Source organism: Perissodus microlepis, chromosome 1 (genome assembly GCF_051167445.1).
Source record: "Perissodus microlepis isolate ML-2025 ecotype Zambia chromosome 1, ASM5116744v1, whole genome shotgun sequence".
NCBI classification, from domain to species: domain Eukaryota; kingdom Metazoa; phylum Chordata; class Actinopteri; order Cichliformes; family Cichlidae; genus Perissodus; species Perissodus microlepis.
Genome location: NC_140461.1, coordinates 24329190 through 24350124, shown reverse-complemented (window position 1 = coordinate 24350124; position 20935 = coordinate 24329190). Strand labels below are relative to the sequence as shown.

Genomic DNA, 20935 nt, shown 5'->3' with positions numbered 1-20935 from the left:
CTCTTATACTCAGCTCATCTACTAATCAAAGTTTGATGCTGTTTTGTGTTTGTTTGTTTGTTTGTTTGTTTGTTTGTTTATGTCACGTCCTGTCCGGGAGCTTTGCAATCAGAATTGCGAACTGAATGCATGGTGGTGCCAAACACAGACAGTTGGATTTTAATTTTACACCGTATGAAAAGACATGAACATGTCTGCCGTACATACACTCACCTGTCCATATTGACATGATAGCATAACGCAGTGGATGCAGATTTTTCGGCTGCACATCCATGATGTTAATCTCCTGTTTCACCACATCCTAAACCTGCTCTATTGATGAGATCTGGTGACTGTGAAGTACATATAACATTTTCATTTTCAAGACACCAGTTTGATGTGATTTGAGCTTTGCGACAGGGTGTGTCGTCCTGCTGGAAGCAGCCATCAGATGGGCGCACTGTGGTCATAAAGGGACCGACATGGCCAGCAACAGTATTCAGGTAGACAGTGGCATTTAAGGGCTGTGAAGTTGGTACTAAGGGGCCCAAAGTGTGCAAACAGAATATTACACAACAGCACACCGCCACCAGCAGACTGCAACTTTGATACGAGCGTTTTGATCCATGCTTTCTTTTCTTTCGTTTTTTTTTCCACTTCTAACCCTACCCAGACCAAGAAAAATTTCCAATCTTCTGACCATTTACTGTAAACCTTGTTTCTGAAATACTCAGATCAGCCCATCTGGCACCAACAACCATGCCATGTTCAGTGTCACTTAAATCACCTTTCTTCCCCATTCTGATGATCGGTTTGAAAACCAGCAGGTCCTCTGATCATGTCTACATGCCTAAATGCTTTGACTTGTTGTCATGTGATTGGCCCATTAGATATTTGTGTTAATTATCAGCTGAACAGGTGTGCCTAAAAAAGTGGACAGTGAGTGTTTTTGAAATAAAAGTCACGATAATGTATTCAGAAATACTTTATTGATGATTCATCCTGATGGTAAACACTGAATATATGCTGCCGTAAACTGTAAACTTTTTTTTTTTCCCCAAAGTATTTCATCATTCGAACAAATGCAGTTTGTTGTGTGGCACTTAATTTTTCTAAAAAGATTTGCTGGTGCCAGCAAAATGCTGACAATATTTTAAACAAAGCAGGTTAAATATTCAGCTGAAGGGTCATTTCATCTGAAATCCTTTGAAGAGTTTTTCACAGGAAGACGCAAAATGTTAATTTGGCTATAGAAAAAATATATCCGATGAACATTTACTGTACAAACAACCTTACACAGCCACACACAATGAAGGCATAGAGAGCATGCGGACAACACTTTAAAAGATAAGGCTCGGATTCTGTAGTAGCAGCACCCTCTGCTGTTCCCATTTCTCCCAAAGGCCCAGTTTTAGTCATGTAATAATTCTCTGAATAGCCTGCCGGGCTGGTACAGAGGTGGTGCCAGAAACTATACAGCTGTTTGTCCCAATGCAGTTTCATTAACACATAATGATGAAAATTGCTACCAGCTCCCAAAAATAACAGCTCATTTAAGATTTTGTTTTTCCCCCAAAAAAGAGGCACTGTTACAATACTCTGAGGAACACAATGGTCCCCTTCTAATGACTCACACTCGTTAAAACCGATATAGGAAAGCATAGCACCACATTATAGTCATATTACATGTTCAAATATTAAAGGCACAAGTGTAAAGATCAAATTTTGTTCCTTGTATTTTTCTCACTTACAAGAAAATGATCATTTTGGCTAATTTAGGAATGTATTTTAAAAAAAATAGCAGTTGCATATTTAAAAAAAAAAAATTTTTTTAAAAAAGCTAAAAAGCACATTAATGAAGCACATTGATGTAACGACCACAAGGATATACATTTATTTTTAAATGGATCCCAGATTTAAGTTTTTAATATTTATGTACCGATTAAATGCCAGGCTCTTGTGTTGTTAAGCAGTAGTTCCCCTGGATATTTTACCACCACATACATCACAGACAAAAACGTCCAGGTTGTTTGGCCTGAAGCAGCTCATTTGGACTCTGCCAGCTTCTTGAGCCTTTTCTTGAGCTCCAGAGGAAACTTCTCATAGCACTTTTTACAAACAGGCTTCATGTCAAACTCAACAAACTTGTTCCTGCAAAGAGAAAGGATTAAAAATAAATAAATATATAAAATCACTGCTGACCAGATACAACAAAACATCTGAACCTTGCTTTTTTTCCCCCCCTTTTACAAACCCATCGGCTGCAGTGAAAATAAGCAGCAGTTAATACAGAATAAGTACTGCAGTCCTACTAAAGCATCAGCTGAACCAAACTCATGCGTAAACATGTACGCTTATAGGTTTTGCACAAACACCACTCACGCAAAATAACTGGCTTTGCAAAATAAATAAGAAATAATAACATGCCACACTGTCCGGGGGGGGGGGGGGGGGGCGAGCACAGCACAAATAAAAGAAGTAAGTAAGAGATTGCACCAACCAATCGATGGAGTGGTGAGTTGTAAAGAATAAGATTTCTACTGACAGACAGCAGACTTTTTCTTGCGCTCTTTGGCATCGCGCTCACGTCGGGCCAGGCGGCGTTTCAGCTCCTCGGGCATGCGGTCATAGCAGTGCTTGCACACTGGCCTCAGGTCAATTTCAACAAACTTATCTCTGAGTTACCACAGACGCAGCAAGTGAAGCATGTAAGAGAAGAAATTGGAAGAGAAGGAAAAGAGCCAAAAGAGGGAAGAGTTGTCGGAGGAGAAGTGAATAATGCGTGCGGACAAGTGTTAGGACTCGATGCAGAGGTGTTGGAGAAAACTGAGGACGGCGACAATCAGCTGGCTGTAAATGAGCACTTCAACTTACTTGAGAGTGAGTTTGGTGTTGCAGGTGGAGCATGAGAAACAGCTGACACACCAGGCCTTGTTGAGAGCGGACACAACTGGAGGGATAAAGACGTAAAATAAAATAAAAAATGTGGACAAATCTTAAACATGGAGCTCCTCTATCTTCAAGCAGCACTTCTTAAAAAATAAAAAACACTGCACTGATTACAAGCTTTATCACCCTGATACTCACCATCGCCTTCAATCACACGGTTGCAGTGATAACACACATCACCGAAGAGCTTGATAACAGAGAAACAAGGAGATTAGGCGTTTATCCAGCAAACACATTCTTTTATGTGCTGCTGGAGTAAGAGGTTAGCGCTGCTGTTTGGGGGGGTTTTCTTGGTTTTTTTAGACTTCACTGTCGTGTTCTCCAAAGCCAATATTGTACTTGCAGAGCTGTGTTTTTCTTTCTTACCTGGTTATAATGAGTCTCGCAGTATGCCAGCCCTTTTCTCTCATAATGGCGATGACCGAGGAAAGGCTTTTCACACTTGGCACACACAAAATGCTGCAAACAAGAGCAAATACTGCTGAGGGTTAAGGAGACCTCTTAAAAAATAAAAAAAACCCAGAAAGCATACCGACTTCTCTAACGGTCAGAAACATGAATATTACATGAGCAGAGACCATATACAGAGACCACAGGAGAAATGGTTACTGGAAGAGCGCTACCGCAATTTTACGCCGTTTGTTTTTAAGATGCGGTTATCTCTCACTGTTGTGGAGAAACTGCCGGTGGTGTGCACGGAGTGTTTTTAAAATGCTTCTACTTTCCTGGCACTTGCCAGCTAAACTCCTGAAGTGGGTAGAATCTAAATTAATTTTGGCTAATTACCATCTTTAGCATTAAATTGAGTGCTATACGCCGTTGATAGCTTTTTGAACAGTACAAAGCTCAGCAGTCTCCATACAGATAAACACACAATTCGATCTGCCGCGCTCTGCCTCCGGAGAAATAAGCTTTTTAAAAGCGCTCACATCTCCCAAATTAGCTCGCTGACAGCATTTTGGTTCCAAATTGGATATTTAATTAACTTAATTTTCTTATGCATAAGTAAGAGTAACTAAATATGACAGTCATTATAGACTTTTATTATTCTTTTGAGGAAAGACTGTTTTGCACATAAACTTAACAGCCACAATATTAAAAACACCTCGAAAACATCTTTGAATGACTCTGGTCATGGACGCCTGACCTCTGGATTGGGCTTCTCCCTTACGCCTGACTAGACTGGGATCTGAGGAGTTTGGATAATAGGGGAAGACTTTATTCATTCCTGATCCGTTTGTGATGTATGGCACAGGATACCATCGTGCTGGACAGAATGCAGCTGTTCAGCAATGCTGTTGTGTTGGAAAACCTTGCTGGGAGCAAAGGTTTTCCAATAATGCTTGTAATGAGATGATTGATGTTATTCACTACAGCTGTCAGTGGTTTTAATGCGGTGGCTGAGCAGTGTATTGCGAGCAAAGAGAAGGCGGCCAGCATGACGTCAGACACTATTATGAACTTATCATTAGTCTTTGAGACTTTCCTGTATTCCGACTTGTGATGTTAATTTTATAGAAGCACTTGTGACACTCACATAAGTTCTGCCTGAATTACTTTAATGTGATTTTTTTCATATAATAAGCAGTTAGGAAGATGGATGGATGGATGAATGGTTTTGTCATTACTTTGTGTTTAATGGCCTCTTTTGTAAAGCTCCTACTCTGCAAGGAGGAAAAAAAAAATCATCTATCACCATTTCTTTTAAATAAATATCAAATCAAGCTCACATTAACATGATTCCTGCAGCAAACTCCTAAAATCTTTGGCTTTTCTTTGAAGGAGCAAGCTGCTTAATCAAAGCCATGTTACCCCTGATTTCTTTTGCATGACTGTAACTTTGTGTACATAAACAGGCCCGTTCTCGTTCACGAACCTCCACATGCCACTGCTTGCCCATGGCATTGACAACACGCCCCTCGATAGGTCTCCTGCAGGCACCGCAGATGGGTACACCCATCTTATCGTGGCAGGGCAAACAGTAGAGCTCTCCTTTCAGCTCCCTGGCATCTGCTGTCAGCTCCCTCCTGTGCAAAGGGAAACAATGAAATGCATGATGAGCTGCCGAACACAGGCTGAACACACTAATGAAGACGGTCTTTCTATGAACCTTGAATGTATTCTGAAGCGTGTGGGCGGTTTTCTGCACTAAAACCCTGGTGCGGAGTGAGAAGACTGACCCGCAGTTGGTGCAGTTGAAGTGGTCCGGGTGATAGGGGTCGTTCTGAAAGATCAGTGGCTGCTCTTCGATGATGGCATGGCACTTCTGGCAGATGTACTTGCCCAGGCCTCTGGCTTTCTCGCGGTTATGGCACGGCCGGCACAGGTGCCTGAGGTAAATGGGGAAGGGATGTGAAGAGAGATCGCTGCAGCCTCAATAACTGTTTCGACACCCTCCATCATAGCTGCTTTGTTAGGATGCAAAAGCAATCGAGTCAACAGCTTGACGTGTGTAACCACCTGTTTTACAGGCTGTCACTGTCTTATGACTGTAATCAGATGGGACGCTTACCTGCCAGCATTCTTGACAAAGCCCACATCTGCAAGCACAGCCTGGCAAATGTCACAGCAGAAGCAGTCGGGGTGCCAACTATAGTTCATGGCCTTGATGACACGACCAATGATGAACTCTCCTGAGGGAAACCATAAGTGAGAGATCAGCCTGAATCAATCCTAAGATTGACTTTCAATATTTGTTGGGCCTAGATGTTATTTTACATGATGTTGTTTTTGGTTGGTGTACAGGAACACAATTATACAGTTTTGCAACAACACACTACAATACTTTCTATATTGTTCTCTTAGTGACACTTAAAATAAGACTACTGTTAAATGCCTTTTAATTTTCTGCATAATTAAATTAACAAAGACTGTGTTTCCCTTGACATGGATGAGAAGCACTTGAGTTAAGCTTATGGGATACATCCAAGATGCACTAAAAGGCATCTTGGATGACCTAAATACAAGCGGGAAGCTCTAAATAAAAGTATAAATAGCCCTAAAGCCCAATGTGGACACACTGGGATCTGATCTAAACAAGGAGCAATACAGAAAGCGAGGCACAGTAAACAGTGAACGCTTTAGGAGATGCTACACATCATGTGAAAGGTCTGTTACATGAAATCTGGGCAGAAAATTATCCACAGGGGTCGTTATGTGCAAAAAAAAAAGAAAAAAAGAAAAGTGCAGCATGAGCACATCTGTGACAGCAATAAATGAATGAATGCTTAATCAACCACACAGACAGTTTATTTGAGAAAAGCTAAACAACAGTAGGGTTTCCACCACTGGACTGCGAGCCTAAGAGACACGTCAAGACATGGGGGATTTTATTTATTCCCCACTTCCAACATGAAGATGAATATGTATATACTCCTGCAGGAGGGCACCGTTTACATAGAGATGAATGATTTAGCCTGAATTGATTAATACACTTCTGTGCAAGGATATCAGTTGAAAAGACAGAACAGTTTTCTTATAGTTTTTTTTCTTTTGTGTGACAACAGATAATGCGGACTGCATTCCAGTAACACCCTTAAGCGAATTTAACAGCTGAAGCTATTCTCACATACCCTGGAGGGATGGCTCAACTTAGGCCTGGCAAGGCAACAGGCTTGTAACGCACTGGTGGAAACCCTACAACTATCAGGAAATAAAAATGAGCCATGCAAATGTTATAACGCAATAACGTTTGACCTTCAGGAGTCCAGCTGACATTAATCCGCTTGTGTGCATTAACTACGGTGGGCTGAATCATTCATTCCTATGTGTGAAAAAGGTTAACAGTTATATGGTGCTCTCCCGCTGGTTGAGCCTATGTTACTTCCCCATGGTCTCTCGCTCTTCTCCCATCAGCAGTAAATGAAGTAGCAGTTTGTGCCACACAGTAATAGTGTTAGCCACCAAGCCAGAAACAATGAATTAAAATCCGCACAGAGCACCAAAACGCCAAAACAAACCACTCCTACTGTTGTTGCACAGAGCGCAAATGGGTTTTTTTTTGTTTGTTTGTTTGATTGATTTTCACCATGATTTAGTCCAGTTGTCACCATAGAACAAAAGTCTAATAAAATACCACTTGAAGCCATGTAACACTCACCACACTGGTGACAACAGGGAGCAAAGAGCATCTGGAAGTCATGTTCACAATATTTCCTCCCTTCAAACTGTAGACAAATAATAATTTAAAGAAAAAAAGTCGTTATATAAAGAAAAGAAAAGGACAAATATTTCCACACATGTTTATGAGCTATACACACTGAGCTTTGTACTGATGTGTAAAATGAGCAGTGACTACTAGAGAATGTCTACCTCGTAGAACAGCCCCTCTGGAAACTGCTGGAAACACTGGGCACACACGAAGCACTGCTCATGGTAAAGCTCTCCATTACTGTTGACAATCTTCTCAGTCGGAGCGAAGCCGCTCTTGCATCGCTCGCAGGCTGCACTGGCCAGGGCATTAGCAATGCTGTTGCACGAAACAATAACACATACATTAGGTCTGCAACATCCTCTGACATGCAGGGCTGACAAATAACTGCAGTGCGAGTTTAGACTAGTGTTTATCATTTCTCACATAACTCCTATATCATCTCCCGAGCTTCCTTCATGCAGCTGTCACCATGGAGAATGGAAATAATATTTGAACTCACTAACACTATTACTCACTGCAAAGTCATCACCTAATTTGGTAACAACACAGAACAGTCAGGGGTTTCTCTGGCTGCAACTTCCCAAACACACAACCACTCTACATAGATATGTATATATAATTACTGATACATGTGACAACTAAATTATCTCACAATTTCTAACATTATCCTTTACAGTACTATGTACATGTAAATAACTAAAATGAGTCACTTATCTATGCACTATATCTGCTGCCATATCAATCAAAGACATGTCTAGATATATATGGTTGTTTGTATACCCTCCTGTTGTTTATACATTTCTATTTTATAGTTGTTGTTTGTTTGTTTTACTGTTTTAGGAAAAAGCTATTTTTAGCCTTTTGGTCAATAGTTCTACAATTGCAAATAAATAAGCTTAACAACTTTCTTAATTGTTACAGTATTACAACGTTCTGACATTAATCCAGGGCACATAAGATACATTTATTTATTTTGTAAATACCAATAAAGTGCTGTGAATGATTGTATGATAAAAAATTATGTGAGTTTTGAAAAAGGAGCTATACAAATAGCGAATACAACTGACTTAGCATGCTAGCCGTTGACACCGTGTAGCATAGAAAAAACTAAGCTAAGTATGTGTAATGAAATCCGCAAACTCCGCAGAGTAATCTCTACACTTTGTTTGCCTTGTACCAAAATGTGGGGTGTGGTGATAATTATACTTGTGTAGCGATAATTATACTGTTTTGAAAAGCGTCCTGTCTACTGTAGAGAAGCGATGAGCTAACTTCTCCCCAGAGATTGGCTACGCTGGCAAGCTGTTAGTGTTAGCCTGCTGGCTTCCAAAGCTAACGGGCAATTTAACCTCTACTCGAGTTTATGTTTACGCTACACACAAAAAAAAAACGTACCTGCCAGGCATTCCAGCCACACCCAACATCCTTGAGAGTATAACACCTTTTGAAAAAAAGACTGTTATAAAGCTAACGTGCTCGATCGTTTCCCAAAGTAAAGCAACTTCAAAGAGCTCTGCTGCCCCTCCCAGCTGAGGGGGACTATCCGGCGGCAGTGACTCCGTCCTCCCACGGTGGGAGTGACCGGAGAGCAGCATCCGCCTAACCTCGACTGAGCTTACACGACGTATTAAGTTACTGCAGAGCTCCGTGCATGCTCCTCATATATGGGTACATAAAACCATATTTAGAAAATAAATGTTCATTTAGGATTAAAAAATACAGAGGGTGTTGTTAAATTACTTTCTTGAAGTATGTGGTTTAATAATTAATACAAGAAACTAATTTAGTAAAATTAATTTCACTTGAAAAATGAACTCACGATGAATTCACAGATTCGCAGATTCCCTGGTCTGATTTATCTCAGTTTCTGCTGCAAAATTCAGATAGTAGGTCAAAATTGTGTAAAAAATTAAAAAAAAAAAAAAAAAAAGCATAGATCCATCCCACTTTAGATCAATGGTTCTGGCTCATTTTGGTGTTGGTGTCGAGGATATTTTCCTGGTGTACTTTAAACTCTTTAGTTGGATTATTGCTGGCCATGCCCATCAATTCATGACCACAGTGTACACATGAGTTAATTCATTGTCATTGTCACAGCTGCCAAAATCGCAATTCCAATTTAGAATTAAGATTGTATTTTTGTTTTCTCCCATTCGTTATAGGTTATCTTTAATATTGAGTCTTTACCTTACAATATGAAGTGTTTGAGGCAACTGGCAGGGGAGCTACCAGGGGGGCACCCCCAAAATTTGCTGCCCCAGTAGTGTGCCCCAATGTTTTTAGTGGCCCTCATATGGTCATCCCTATGAAAAAATGCTGGAGGCGCCATGAGCAACTGATATTGTGAACTGGCACCATTTAAATAGATAAAAACACCAATTACATGGGTAAAGTTTATAATTATACATGTGTTAATGCTCAGAAATGTACTTAAGCACATATTTGCACATGAAGTGAGTAATTTAAAGAACTTTAAAGAAAGTTTAATCTTCCCAAACTGTGGATCTTGAACCAATAATCTGACTTCATCGGCTCTTAGTCCACAGCTCAGGAGCTCAGAGCATTTCCTGTTTAAGAAATATCACTTATTGTCCTTTTAAATCCTGAGACCTAAAAATTTAATTAGCTGTGGCTGAAACACGAGACAGCACCGCAGGTTACGTCTTTTATCTGATTTCACTTAATGGAACTCTTACTAGATTGTGTCCTCTCTTGCTCGTGTCTATTTTTATGTCTTCATGTTTACTGCTGTTTATAAAGCTGCTTGAAAAGCACTTGGCTTGGAGGTAATTGCTGCATAAATAAAGTTTTGCTCGCTTGGTAATACACTTTATTCCTTTTCTCTCCAGTTTCCTCGCAGGGATGTTTGAAGTGTAATTTAACCTTTTTCATCATCTTGCATAGCAAAATTAAAACGAGGTGACTCGCAGCATATGCATTAGCGTGGGCCTATTTGTGGTGGTAGCTTATTTTTAAAGCTAGTGATATGAGTGATTAGCCTGTTCTTCTTAATAAACCTTTAGCCTTTCTAAATAAGATATTTTGCACAGACTGTCAAATAGAGGACAAAGGATAGAGAGAAAAGACTTAAAGAGGGCTAAATATGGATTAAAGAGAATCCAGTAACAGTCTGCTCCTAATTAATACATTACACTCAGGGTATCCTTAACAACACTGCATTTCATTGCTCTCAGAGAGTTATGATAGCATTTTATGATATCTATACTCACATTTCTCTCTGATTGTGTAGCACAACAGCAACATTTTTTCTAACTTTAAAATAGGCGTATAGAATAGATACCTGCTCGGATATGTGTGCTTGTATTATCTCTCCTAATGCATTTAATATACACATAAACAAACAGCTTAGTGAAATGTCTTCTGGTATATTTTACTGTACATAGCAACCATTTGCACATCATAAAAATTGACTTTTTCATATTATTTTTGCTTGTTTTATTTGTACACTGTCTTTTTCTTCCTTAATTTTCCTCATTTGTTCTCATATATATGGGCAGCACGGTGGTACAGTGGTTAGCACTGTTGCCGCACAGCAAGAAGGTCCTGAGTTCAATTCCACCATCAGGCCGGGGTCTTTCTGTGTGGAGTTCGCATGTTCTCCCCGTGTTTGTGTGGGTTCCCTCCGGGTACTCCGGCTTCCTCCCACCCACCAAAGACATGCAGCTTGTGGGGATGGGTAAATTGGATAATCCAAATTGCCACTAGGTGTGAATGTGCGAGTGAATGGTTGTCTGTCCCTGTGTGTTAGCCAGGGTGTACCCCGCCTCTCGCCCCATGACAGCTGGGATAGGCTCCAGCGACCCTGAAAAAGGATAAGCGGAAGCGAATGGATAGATGTTCTCATATATCTCTAATGCCTCTTTTCTTACTGAGCCTTGTGCTGCTGTAACTTGTGAATTTCTCCAATATGGGGATTAATAAAGTCTATATCTATCTAAATACCTCACTCAGCTCTGAATATGATCTTGAAACAGTTCAAAGAACTTAAATCCATGTGAACCGAAGCACATCATTGTCTTTATAGTACAATTTTTTTTTTTTTTTAACGATTTTTACTGGAATGCTTCATCTCTTTGGGAAAAGAACGAGACGTTACTCTCCAAAAAATCTTCTCAATACAATGCAGCTTTATTTAGATTAAATATAAACAACATGTTGTTCTCTATACAACTGCAGCCCTTACTCGGCCAGTTTTCTGATACTACGATAATCATGTGCAAGCACAACACAAATGTGGTTAATATTAACCAACAGACGGCATATTTGCATTTGTATTTGTATAGATACACCATAAACTGTACTGTGCACCAGTAAAGGATAAAGTCCATTACCAGGCGTGGCACCTTCGCAGAAACAGAAAACTTGCAAGTAAGACGTTACAGGGCCTGTTACAGGGTAGAATATCAATATAAAGGAGTGGCTCTTCTATTAACATTTGCCCAAAAAAATAAAAAGTAAAAAAAAAAACCCAAAAAAACAGACAAGGTGAAATATGAACCTCGTAAACTCGGAACATAATGACTGACAGACTAAAAGGTGTCCAACTTAAATCAGCTTTCAGCCCCCTGCAACAAAAACAATAGAGAAAGATAAATATTTCAAGCTTACACATTCATGAAAACACTCGGCTACATCAACATTCAGCTGCCATACTGTCCCGTCTGCAGGGCTGCACGATTTCAAATATCATCTACAACCACCCGCTTCATTTCTGAAAGTCCACTGTGTCTGCGACAGGCTGAACAACACAGCCCTAACGTTACAACTGTGCGCACATCAATCAAATAACCTTCGAAATTCTGAATTTGTTTCCCAATTAGTTACAATTTTCCTGAATCACTCTAATATTTCTTCAAGTTAGAAATAGAAGCATAATCAGTGACTGTGCTGTATCGAAGGTTTTGGTTTCCCAGGATGATTTCTTTGTGTCAGTTAACAAAACAAAAAAAATCCACTTTAGGATCTTATAATCTCAAAGTTTGTAAGAAACAAACCTTGTAAAATCAAGTTAACTACAAAAGGTGGCTCAGAGTTATTAGACTGCAGAACCGCTGCTAAATCCTGTGACCATTTAGCTCCAAAATTGTTCCATTTCCTTCCCTAATGCTACTCTCAGGACCTTCATTAGGGTAAAAGTGCATCGAAAGGAATCATTAAATGTACAGATATATGATTAGAATTTCTCTCTTACATTTGTTTTTAAATATAACAGATTTTATATTTACAATTACAGGAACGTGGGTGCAGGCAATGCAGAAAATAAATTATCGTACATTACGCATGCACGCACATATATGTTTATATATACACATATTTATACAGTATATGAAGACAAACGCGATCATGGCCAAAGCGACCAAAGAAAATTGCCTCCACAATTTGCTGTCCAAAATCAAACACAGGGCAGAAACATGAGGTTCAAAAGCACATTCAAATAAAACTGAAGTCGTGACACAGTGATGGATGGCAGGAGCAGACAAAACAAATAAGTACTGTCTGTGCTGCTGCCTCCCTCCTTGTAGTCACATGATCAGCAACCACAATCTATAACAAGCTGTTGCCTCACTGTGAAAAAAATCACTCATTCTTGTACAGTCACAACTTATTACTGCAGCTGTAAAGAAACAAACAAAAATATATCAGAAAACCTTCTATAACATTAATTTGGGTGGCTTTGAATGAGTACTAAAATACATTAGCTTATAATGGTGATCATCCCCTTCTAAGACTAAACTGCCTGGCTTCAAAGACACTGGGTTCAGTGTGGTGATGATAATCTCTTTAACATCTGCAAGTTAACTCGCTTAAGTGAAATTAAGCTCAGTGCTTTAAAGTTTCTGATTTATATTAAAAGGATTATAATTACAAGGCAAAAGGAATCTTTGTTACATGCATCTTGTGTGTATGAAACTAATTAGGTGCATTTATGCTCGCCGGACCGGTGGTTCTGCACGCCAACTGTGACGTCGCAATAGCGCGGTATCATTTAAAGCAGGATTTGCTGCAGGATTTTCCTGAATGATAGGTGTCATAAAACATCCACATTAGCTGTGGCACAGGAGAAAAAGTCAAAACCAGAAGCAAAACAATTGCAATGATAGAATTAAACAAGAGGTTTACTTCTGACACGAGTGCACTCCCAAACCAGCTGCTGCAGCAATGGCACAGACACCTGTGTGAAGCTACAAAAGTTTCTGGTACGATTGCCCGGTGGATGTGATGTCACTTTCTTCATACATCACCGTTCGTGAGGGCAAAAACGGCGAGCATAAACGGGCCATTAGTTACCAGACATATTTGTTAATCCCCCTGGAAAAGTGACACTCCCAAACCCTCCTCAAACACTATATTTATCCAGTATTCAAGAGCTGAAGAAAACAAGATACTAAATGTTACAAATTACGTAAATTATAATCTATAAATATACACCTAAATACAAAAGTTATATACAGAAATTTGTAGCTGAAATCAATACATGTTAATAAAATAAAATCAGTTTTCTTCATGTTTTCAGAAAAAAAAGAAAGAAAGATGAGCCTTCTACCAGAGCTCTACCACGTAGGCATCATGTCTGGGAACCAGACGCGACCCAAATGCTTTGATACCTCCCAGTGGATATCATCCAACCCGTAGCGATGATCTGGAACCAGTACTTCCTCCATGATGGATAGCTGTGTCAGTCTGTCTCCACACATCTTGACAAACTCCACGAAGGCGCTGCAGGACACTTCGCACTCTCCCAAGCCAATGGCAGACAGCTGCGTGCAGCGCTGGGCGATGCGGATCAGCTCCTCGTCCAGCGGTCGCAGCCCGTTGGCGCACACCACCAGCTCAACCAGACGCGGGCAGTTGAGGCCGACGCGCCCCAGCACGTCTTTGCTGACGGAGCGGCCGAAGTACAGATGCGTAACGGGGATTTCGTCGCGGAAGAAAGGGCCAAACTCATCCTCGTAGAGGTAGAAGTACATGACCAGATTAAATTTAGGCGAGTGACGCTTCATGGCGTCCCAGCTGCTCTTTTTGATGGTGTGAAACTGTTGGCCGGGATTTTCACTGACCACGTCAATGCGGAGGTGCTCGAGATGCACGTGCTTCTCCGAGGAGAGGGCGATGAGAAGTTCATCGCTCAGCAAATGGTAGTTGAGAGCCAGTTCTCTCAGGCCATGGCACTGATCAGCCACACACAGGATGCCTGGAAATACACGCCCAAAAAAGAAATGCAGTGTTTACTGGCAACCTGTACAGCACGTCTATAAATCGCACCCAAGCCCTCGAGAAACAAGGGAGAAACCTTACAATTTCAGCAATAACAGTTCTCAATCAATCAATCAAATTCTACACAATGACTAATTAGTCATTACTAATCATTAAGGCCCCTAATTTCTCTCATTTGTTCCATTTGTCAGTACCTGCAGGTGAAACGTGAGGGCAGCTGCTCATTTTGAGCAGTTTGAGCGTGTCGCTGTTATTGGCCACCAGGACTTTAAGAGACGGGTCATCCACGGGCGTGTCATCAATCTTCAGGGAGGACAGGGATTTAGAGTTGACGAAGACCACAGTCAGTGCTGAGATGAAGTGGGACTGTTGAACAGAGAAGAGAGAGAAACAATAAGCAAACATTTTATTTAGGAAATCTGCAGACAGATCTAGTAACAAGCATCTAATTCAACTACACATACACACTGAAACTTTCAGGTTTGTCTAGGAGCAGATGCATATTTGTGCAGGTAGTTGTAAAATAAAAGCTGCAAACAAAACAAGACCGCGGCACAGCAAATTACCATAATTCCACAGAGTTTCTTTTACATTGTATGCATCTGTGGGATCTGTCTTCTGACATAAAGTGTCAAAGAAAACAGGGGCTGAGTAGAAGATTTTGGAGATATCAACTTGTAGACCTTCCCACAGGCACTTGACTTTAATCAGACCAGCTTCCTTTCAGGCATTAATCAAAGGAGCTCTAAAGCGGTGGATTTTCAGATCTCTGCGGTGCGTTACAATTCAGAGACGCTCATGTCTGAGTGCTTCAGTGGTTCTCAAATCTTCTCAGTCATGCCTCATTTCTAAGGCTCTGCAAAAGTTCACGCCCCACCTTGTGGTGTCACGTCTGTTTGCTTTTACTTGAAAATGCACACGATGTAACCCTGTTGCTGAGGCTGACCTTAGGCATCTCCATGAAGCTGGGCCTGGCTGTGGAGATGAGCCCCAGAGTTTTCAAAGAACAATTCACCAGCTGAGAGAGGATGTCGCACGCTGCTTCTGCAGACTCTCTGCTGCTGTCCACCTGGCAGCACACAGAGAAAATGGCACTGTGAGCTGGGCAGCACATAAAAATCCACTTCGCTTCATCACTGAACTGCTGTAACCTCAAACTGCCCCCCTCTCTTTCGTACCTTGAAGCTGACATACTGCAGGTGGTCCGAGTGCCTCTTGATGATCTGTTTGATGAGGTCTGGGTGTGTGGCCTTCAGGTAGGAGCTGGCTGGCTGGTTCAACTCAAACTCAAAGCATCGCCACAGTTCTGGCATGTGAAAGGCCTCGTTCCAGCCCCGGCATACCTGCAGCAACAACACAAACTTTTCAATTTTTCATGCTGAGGACAAAAATACTCCTTTTTTTTCATCCTCAGGCAAGAGGACAAAATGTGACTCAGAGAAGAGAAGAGAAACCAATAATTAATCTTAGAGGTGTCACCCTGGCACAAATGTCGAGGATATGACTTGTTGAAACAGGAAAACAGCAACACTGTACATCTGCTTGCTTACTGTTTAAACTCCTGCTGAGTTACGTAATCATAATGCTCAGAAGTTATTTGGAAAAATAGGAAAATAAATACCACTAATATTTTGTAGCAGTAGGTAGCATCTGTTTGACATGGCACAGTAAACTGGTAAATAAGTATTTAATACTAATAATGATTTTTTAAAAAGGAGCCACTGGCTCCTTTTTAAAAAAAATACCTGACTCCGAGCCAACGGTATTAATAAAGCATGTGTGAAGCCGTAAGAACCTTCAAACATGCTGCATCGCATCAGCTTCCTTAGCCAACTGGGTGTGAAAGGAAATTAAGATGTGTCAAAATCCTCACTGCCTGTTTCGTGGGTGTAAATATATACATAACACATAAATAAAATATTTCTTATGCGTTTCTGCTGCTGGGTGCCCTCTGCAGGATTGTGACTAATTTGTTTTTCTTTTTTTGAGGGGGGGGGGCTACCCAGCTTAAAGTCACGAGACAGTGGAGAGGTGAAGTGTGGCCAAAGGAGATCACTCAATTTTGGTGTCTAACTACTTTTCTTTTTAACTGCAAAGCCTTAGCCTTAGCTGTTGGAGTCTGGCTGCACGCTTTGTTTATACCATCTTCCAGACTTGGTGGGAGAAAATCTCCCACCTCGAAGTTGCAGGATCCAACTCAAACGTGTGCAGCTGGTTCCTTGTTCTGTTCTATTAAAATGGTTTGAGCTGGAAAATGACTCTAATCAGACCTTGAAGCAACAGAAAACTGACTGGCTTCTCTTCATTGGCTCCCTGTTAAATTCACAATCAAATTTAAAATCCTTTTCCTTACATACGAGGTCTTGAATAATTTTAAAGACCTGTTCTTGTGATTTGATATAAAAATTGAACTGAACTGCAGCACGATGAAGTCAGACTACCCCGATGTGAGACCTACTGGTGAGACAGTTGATTACTTTATATTGCTTTTTTTTTTAAATTTTGTACATAAATTAAATTGTGCTCATGAACAGTATGACTTTATAATACTCCAATGCATTTGGTCTCAGTCCACTGAAACAGCCGAAAACAGAAGTTCTTTGTCTGCAACAGCAAAGCTGTCAAACATTCAAATTTTATATGCTTTTGCATTTTCCATTATGTTTACCACTTAGATGCTCATGCTGCATTTTATTTGTGCAGAAAAACTGAAAACATCTTGTTGATCTCCCTCATGAATGAGTAACCTTCCATTAAAGTGTTAACAGCAAAATGCTGCAACTTTAAAAAAAGAGATAAACTGGCGGCAGTTCGAATTGAGGCAGTGCTTTGAAACATGACCCCATACCCACAAACTAACAGAACCCTGCTTTACCTTCTTAGTTTAGCCAAATGAAGACCTCTCTCATTATATGAACAAATACAGCATGTATCACAATCAAAGTCAAGCTGAAGCACCCACTTATGGCCTTTAAGGCTCATAATCCTCCATCAGATAAACTCAGCAACCATTAGGTATAATAATGCCAATGTAGCGTGTAAGTAAAGCAATACAAACGAGGCTTACACATGAGTATGAGAGGGAAAAAAATGTGACTGTGCTGTTCTAGTTCTTACAACTAATAAATACTGCCCCCTGCTACATATTGTAAAGAGCAGCTATAAATGCTGGTTTATTATTATTGTACAGGTACCTGGGAGGCAAAAGCCCTATCCAGTAGAGGCAGGTACTGGAAGACGTGGAGCAGGATCTCCTGTGGCAGACACTCCCAGCGGGCTTCCTCATCCTCCAAATCTTTCTCCCTCCTCTGCTTGCGGGACCGTTTAAGAGTCTTCTGACACCCACCGCTGGTTCCACCTCCATCCTCCTGCTCGTTCCCTTGGAGACCTCGTTTCATCCTGGGTGAAAAGATGAGGGTTTAAAATCCAGACAGATGGGCTGAGTTTTTCTGCTCGCCGTTGTGCATGTTATCCCAGTTGTTTTTATTTTTGCAGCCCATATATGGAAGCCTGACACATGACCCTAAAGCCACAAATATTTTTATTGGGTAATCTGGTTAATTATATATAGATTTGCTTATTTTGTGTCATGAACTAGTAAAAACAAAAACAAAAATCATTTCACAGCAACATATATAGCTGTTGTGATAAATATGTGAATCTTATGTACCCATTTGAAAAATGACCAGATGACAAAACTACCAGTGCCTATAGATTATCAATGAAAACCAGGAGGAGTGCTTCTCCTTTCTAAATTTAGACTCCAAGCAGGATCACATGACCCCATGGTTAGGTCAATAACTTGGTGTATTTGACTGAATTCAACTAGTTAAAAATCAGCAGTTGATTAAACAAGACTATCTAGAACATATAAGCACAAAAGTTTCTACAGTTAACTAAAACTACAGCATTGTGCAAAACTCTTGAGTCACCCCTTGTTTCTTTATATTTTGTTTAAAATGAGCTCAACTTCCTTGTATTTTCTTAAGTGCGTTTGAATAATAGTTATCCAGGCTTTAAGAAGGCCTTTTGCAGTTCTTTTCTGGACATTGGTTGCTTTTTCATTCATTCATTTTCAGTCCATTGTACTTTAATGTGCCTTTCTCTTATTTTTGTATACATTTCTCTTGTTTTGTATATATCCCCCTGACTGTATATATTTCTCTTGTTTGCCATTTATTCATGCTGTTTACTATTTATATTTTATTCCTGCACAGTTGGTGGGGAGCACCCATAATCTTGTTGCACGTGCACAGTGATAATAAAGAGCTATTCTGTTCTATTCCTTCTAGCTGACCATTTTAAGAAGAATGTCTTTGCTTGTTTGTTTGTTTAGACTTTTAACACTGACCTAGGAATCATTCAAGCATAAAAGGGCACCTAAATTAACAGTGTTGTGTCAACACATAACAGACAACTTAGCAAAGAACCAGTTTTACATTGTATCTTGGGCACTTCATTTCTAGTAGCCTGTAAGAAAGACACAATTTGTTTCCAATGTATTTAGCTCAATCTGTGAAAAATGCTTAAGATAACATCATCTGCTAACCATAAAAAATGTATTTTTGCACCAACAAGGTGACTTCCAAAGTACTATTGGACAACAACTTCTAATATCTCAATATGGTGTGCAGAGTGTCCTCAAAAAGTTTGAGAAAACTGGACAAAAAAATTTTCTCTAACGTTCACTGAAGCTCAGCAATGGTCTCATAGGAAGGGTGGCTGACAAGAAGCCATTGTTAAGGAAGGGAAATGTGGAGAAAAGACTGAGGTGTCCCAAATTATACAAGAACTGGTCTGTGGATATACACGAATATATCCAGATATTACACGAAAGCTGTTCAGGCTGTGTTGAATAACAAAGGTGGTCATACTAAATATCGATTTTCAAGCTTGTTAGAACTGTACAAACTATTTTGCGTTTTATACTGTATTTCCATGTATGTTTGCACATGTTTACATACAAATGCAAAGTTATATATAAATACATATAAAATCTAAATAATCAAAACGTTTGCATACTGTTGTAGATGCAAAAAAATAAAAAACTGGCCTTTAGGGAAAAAAAGCATGAAAACAGAAATAATATTGCATTTTTATATCACGGAATATATAAAGGAAGTATATTTAGCTGTCATTCTTGTCAAAACACATAACAGTTTTCCAATTTCATAATACTATTGTACTATGTATGACTGCGCAATGACAATAAAGAGTTATCTTAATTCCAAAAAAATAAAACTAACAGCTAAATTAATGAAAACTAATGCTGAACATGTTTAAAGAATAAAAGGGACACGAAAAAAAAGCAAACCAACACTAAATCGAAAAGAATTTTTTAAAAAAACTTCAAAGAACATCACAAAAGCATATTTACTCTGCTGTCCACTAAGGTGTGTGTGTGTGTGTGTGTGTGTACTCTGTTTTCTAATGATACCTCTTTAGTTTTAACCTGTGGCTGCATGGATACTGGTTAACTAGTTGACTAGTTTTCTAAACAAAAACACTCGTGACGAGTTTCTTTAATCATTAACCATTTAAAACAGCTTACTGCCTCTATCGGCTTTCCCGTTCCCCCAGTATCGGTCGATTCTCACAGGTACGCGAGCACCAAGTTAGAAAGCAACGTGTTTATTTCCTGGAAGTCTGTCCTGACTACTGTGTGCACTGGGCCATTCCGCGTGTTTTGCCTCACACACGCTGGTGATTAACAGCAAGAACAGCCTACGTGTTTCCTTCAGCGTTTCTTCTGCCCACATGAAAATGAAAACAGTACAAATGGAGGACACGCCTCCCTCTGCTTCAACCACCAGCACCGTGTGGTCAAGCTGCCTCAAAGTTAGCTTCTACTCGCTGATGCTGTCTTTTAATAAGAGCGCCTTTTTCCACGCATAAATGCCACGCTGTGGACGCCGTTTCATGCCACCGCAGTTTACAGCAACAACACACCCGTCAGGAGTTAGCTTAGCTCAGCCCAACCATACATCTTGGCAACTACTTAGCAAAGTCTACCCACTTAACATAAAACGGTGACTAAAAACAGCTCGATCAGACACTTACAGGTCTGCGGCAGTTATTTATCTTCACCCTCCTCACCTGGTTATCACCTCCTCCGTGGGGTTGTTTATTTAGAGACGATCACTCAACGTCAACCGGGACCGACACAAGAAAACTGCGTCCGAGCTGGCCGACCGATCAAACACATTGGACCATACGACAGCACGGTGTGTCGGGAGGTTAGCGAAAACTGCCGGGAAGCTGGTGAAATGAGGTTTTCAAAAGTGTGCTGGCTTTCCGAGCGCCTGACCTAGTTTCGCTTCTCAACTCTCAGCTTCGCTACTTTGCTTGTCAGCTAAAGATGGCGTTTGTGTTGTTGTGCGGAGCAGCCAGTGGGCTTATTACAGCCGTTCCGCGGTTACCGTGAACGGTCGGCAGGGGGAGCAGTTTCACCCTAAGATGTTTTCATACAGAGCTATAGGGGTATTCAAATGAAAAAAGAAGAAATTACATTTTTAAACAATAATATGAAATTTAATCCAAAGAGTGACATTTATGCTATGTCATTTAAATATCCCCATTAAAAATTAAAACATTTTACCTTCCAATAATAATGATACT

At 40.3% G+C, this 20935-nt stretch overlaps 2 protein-coding genes across 4 annotated transcripts; both read right to left on the bottom strand.

The window, feature by feature from the left end:
- Nucleotides 1-948: 948 nt before the first annotated feature.
- Nucleotides 949-8693, bottom strand: LOC146393893 (LIM and senescent cell antigen-like-containing domain protein 1). Of its 3 annotated transcripts, XM_084936831.1 has the most exons (11): nucleotides 8477-8693; nucleotides 7240-7396; nucleotides 7028-7094; nucleotides 5441-5561; nucleotides 5109-5258; nucleotides 4805-4955; nucleotides 3295-3387; nucleotides 3067-3115; nucleotides 2854-2929; nucleotides 2480-2655; nucleotides 2024-2130 (listed from the first exon to the last, which is right to left on the bottom strand). In XM_084936831.1, exons 1-10 carry the CDS (start codon nucleotides 8674-8676, stop codon nucleotides 2517-2519), a joined length of 1203 nt encoding a protein of 400 aa, XP_084792957.1. In that variant the 5' UTR covers nucleotides 8677-8693; the 3' UTR covers nucleotides 2024-2130; nucleotides 2480-2516. The 3 variants fall into 3 exon arrangements, with proteins under 3 accessions (XP_084792956.1, XP_084792958.1, XP_084792957.1); XM_084936830.1 differs by having other exon boundaries at nucleotides 949-2655; XM_084936832.1 differs by lacking the exon at nucleotides 2480-2655 and having other exon boundaries at nucleotides 949-2130; nucleotides 8477-8691.
- Nucleotides 8694-11209: 2516 nt separating this feature from the next.
- LOC146393892 (F-box/LRR-repeat protein 3-like) lies at nucleotides 11210-20726 on the bottom strand. The gene is made up of 6 exons (XM_084936829.1): nucleotides 20414-20726; nucleotides 17512-17716; nucleotides 15496-15660; nucleotides 15264-15386; nucleotides 14512-14683; nucleotides 11210-14294 (listed from the first exon to the last, which is right to left on the bottom strand). Exons 2-6 carry the CDS (start codon nucleotides 17713-17715, stop codon nucleotides 13654-13656), a joined length of 1305 nt encoding a protein of 434 aa, XP_084792955.1. The 5' UTR covers nucleotide 17716; nucleotides 20414-20726; the 3' UTR covers nucleotides 11210-13653.
- Between the last annotated feature and the right edge of the window lie 209 nt (nucleotides 20727-20935).

Excerpts from the sequence above, each read along its gene's own strand:
- LOC146393893 (XM_084936830.1), bottom strand. The coding sequence starts at position 8,676 with ATGCTGCTCTCCGGTCACTCCCACCGTGGGAGGACGGAGTCACTGCCG. Across the intron at positions 3,388-4,804 it reads GCAAGCAGTGGCATGTGGAG|CATTTTGTGTGTGCCAAGTG; the intron begins GTTCGTGAACGA and ends TCTTGTTTGCAG. Across the intron at positions 2,930-3,066 it reads CCGTGTGATTGAAGGCGATG|TTGTGTCCGCTCTCAACAAG; the intron begins GTGAGTATCAGG and ends TTATCCCTCCAG.
- LOC146393892 (XM_084936829.1), bottom strand. The coding sequence starts at position 17,715 with ATGAAACGAGGTCTCCAAGGGAACGAGCAGGAGGATGGAGGTGGAACC. Across the intron at positions 15,661-17,511 it reads ATAGGGCTTTTGCCTCCCAG|GTATGCCGGGGCTGGAACGA; the intron begins GTACCTGTACAA and ends TTGTTGCTGCAG. Across the intron at positions 14,684-15,263 it reads GCTTCATGGAGATGCCTAAG|TCCCACTTCATCTCAGCACT; the intron begins GTCAGCCTCAGC and ends TCTGTTCAACAG.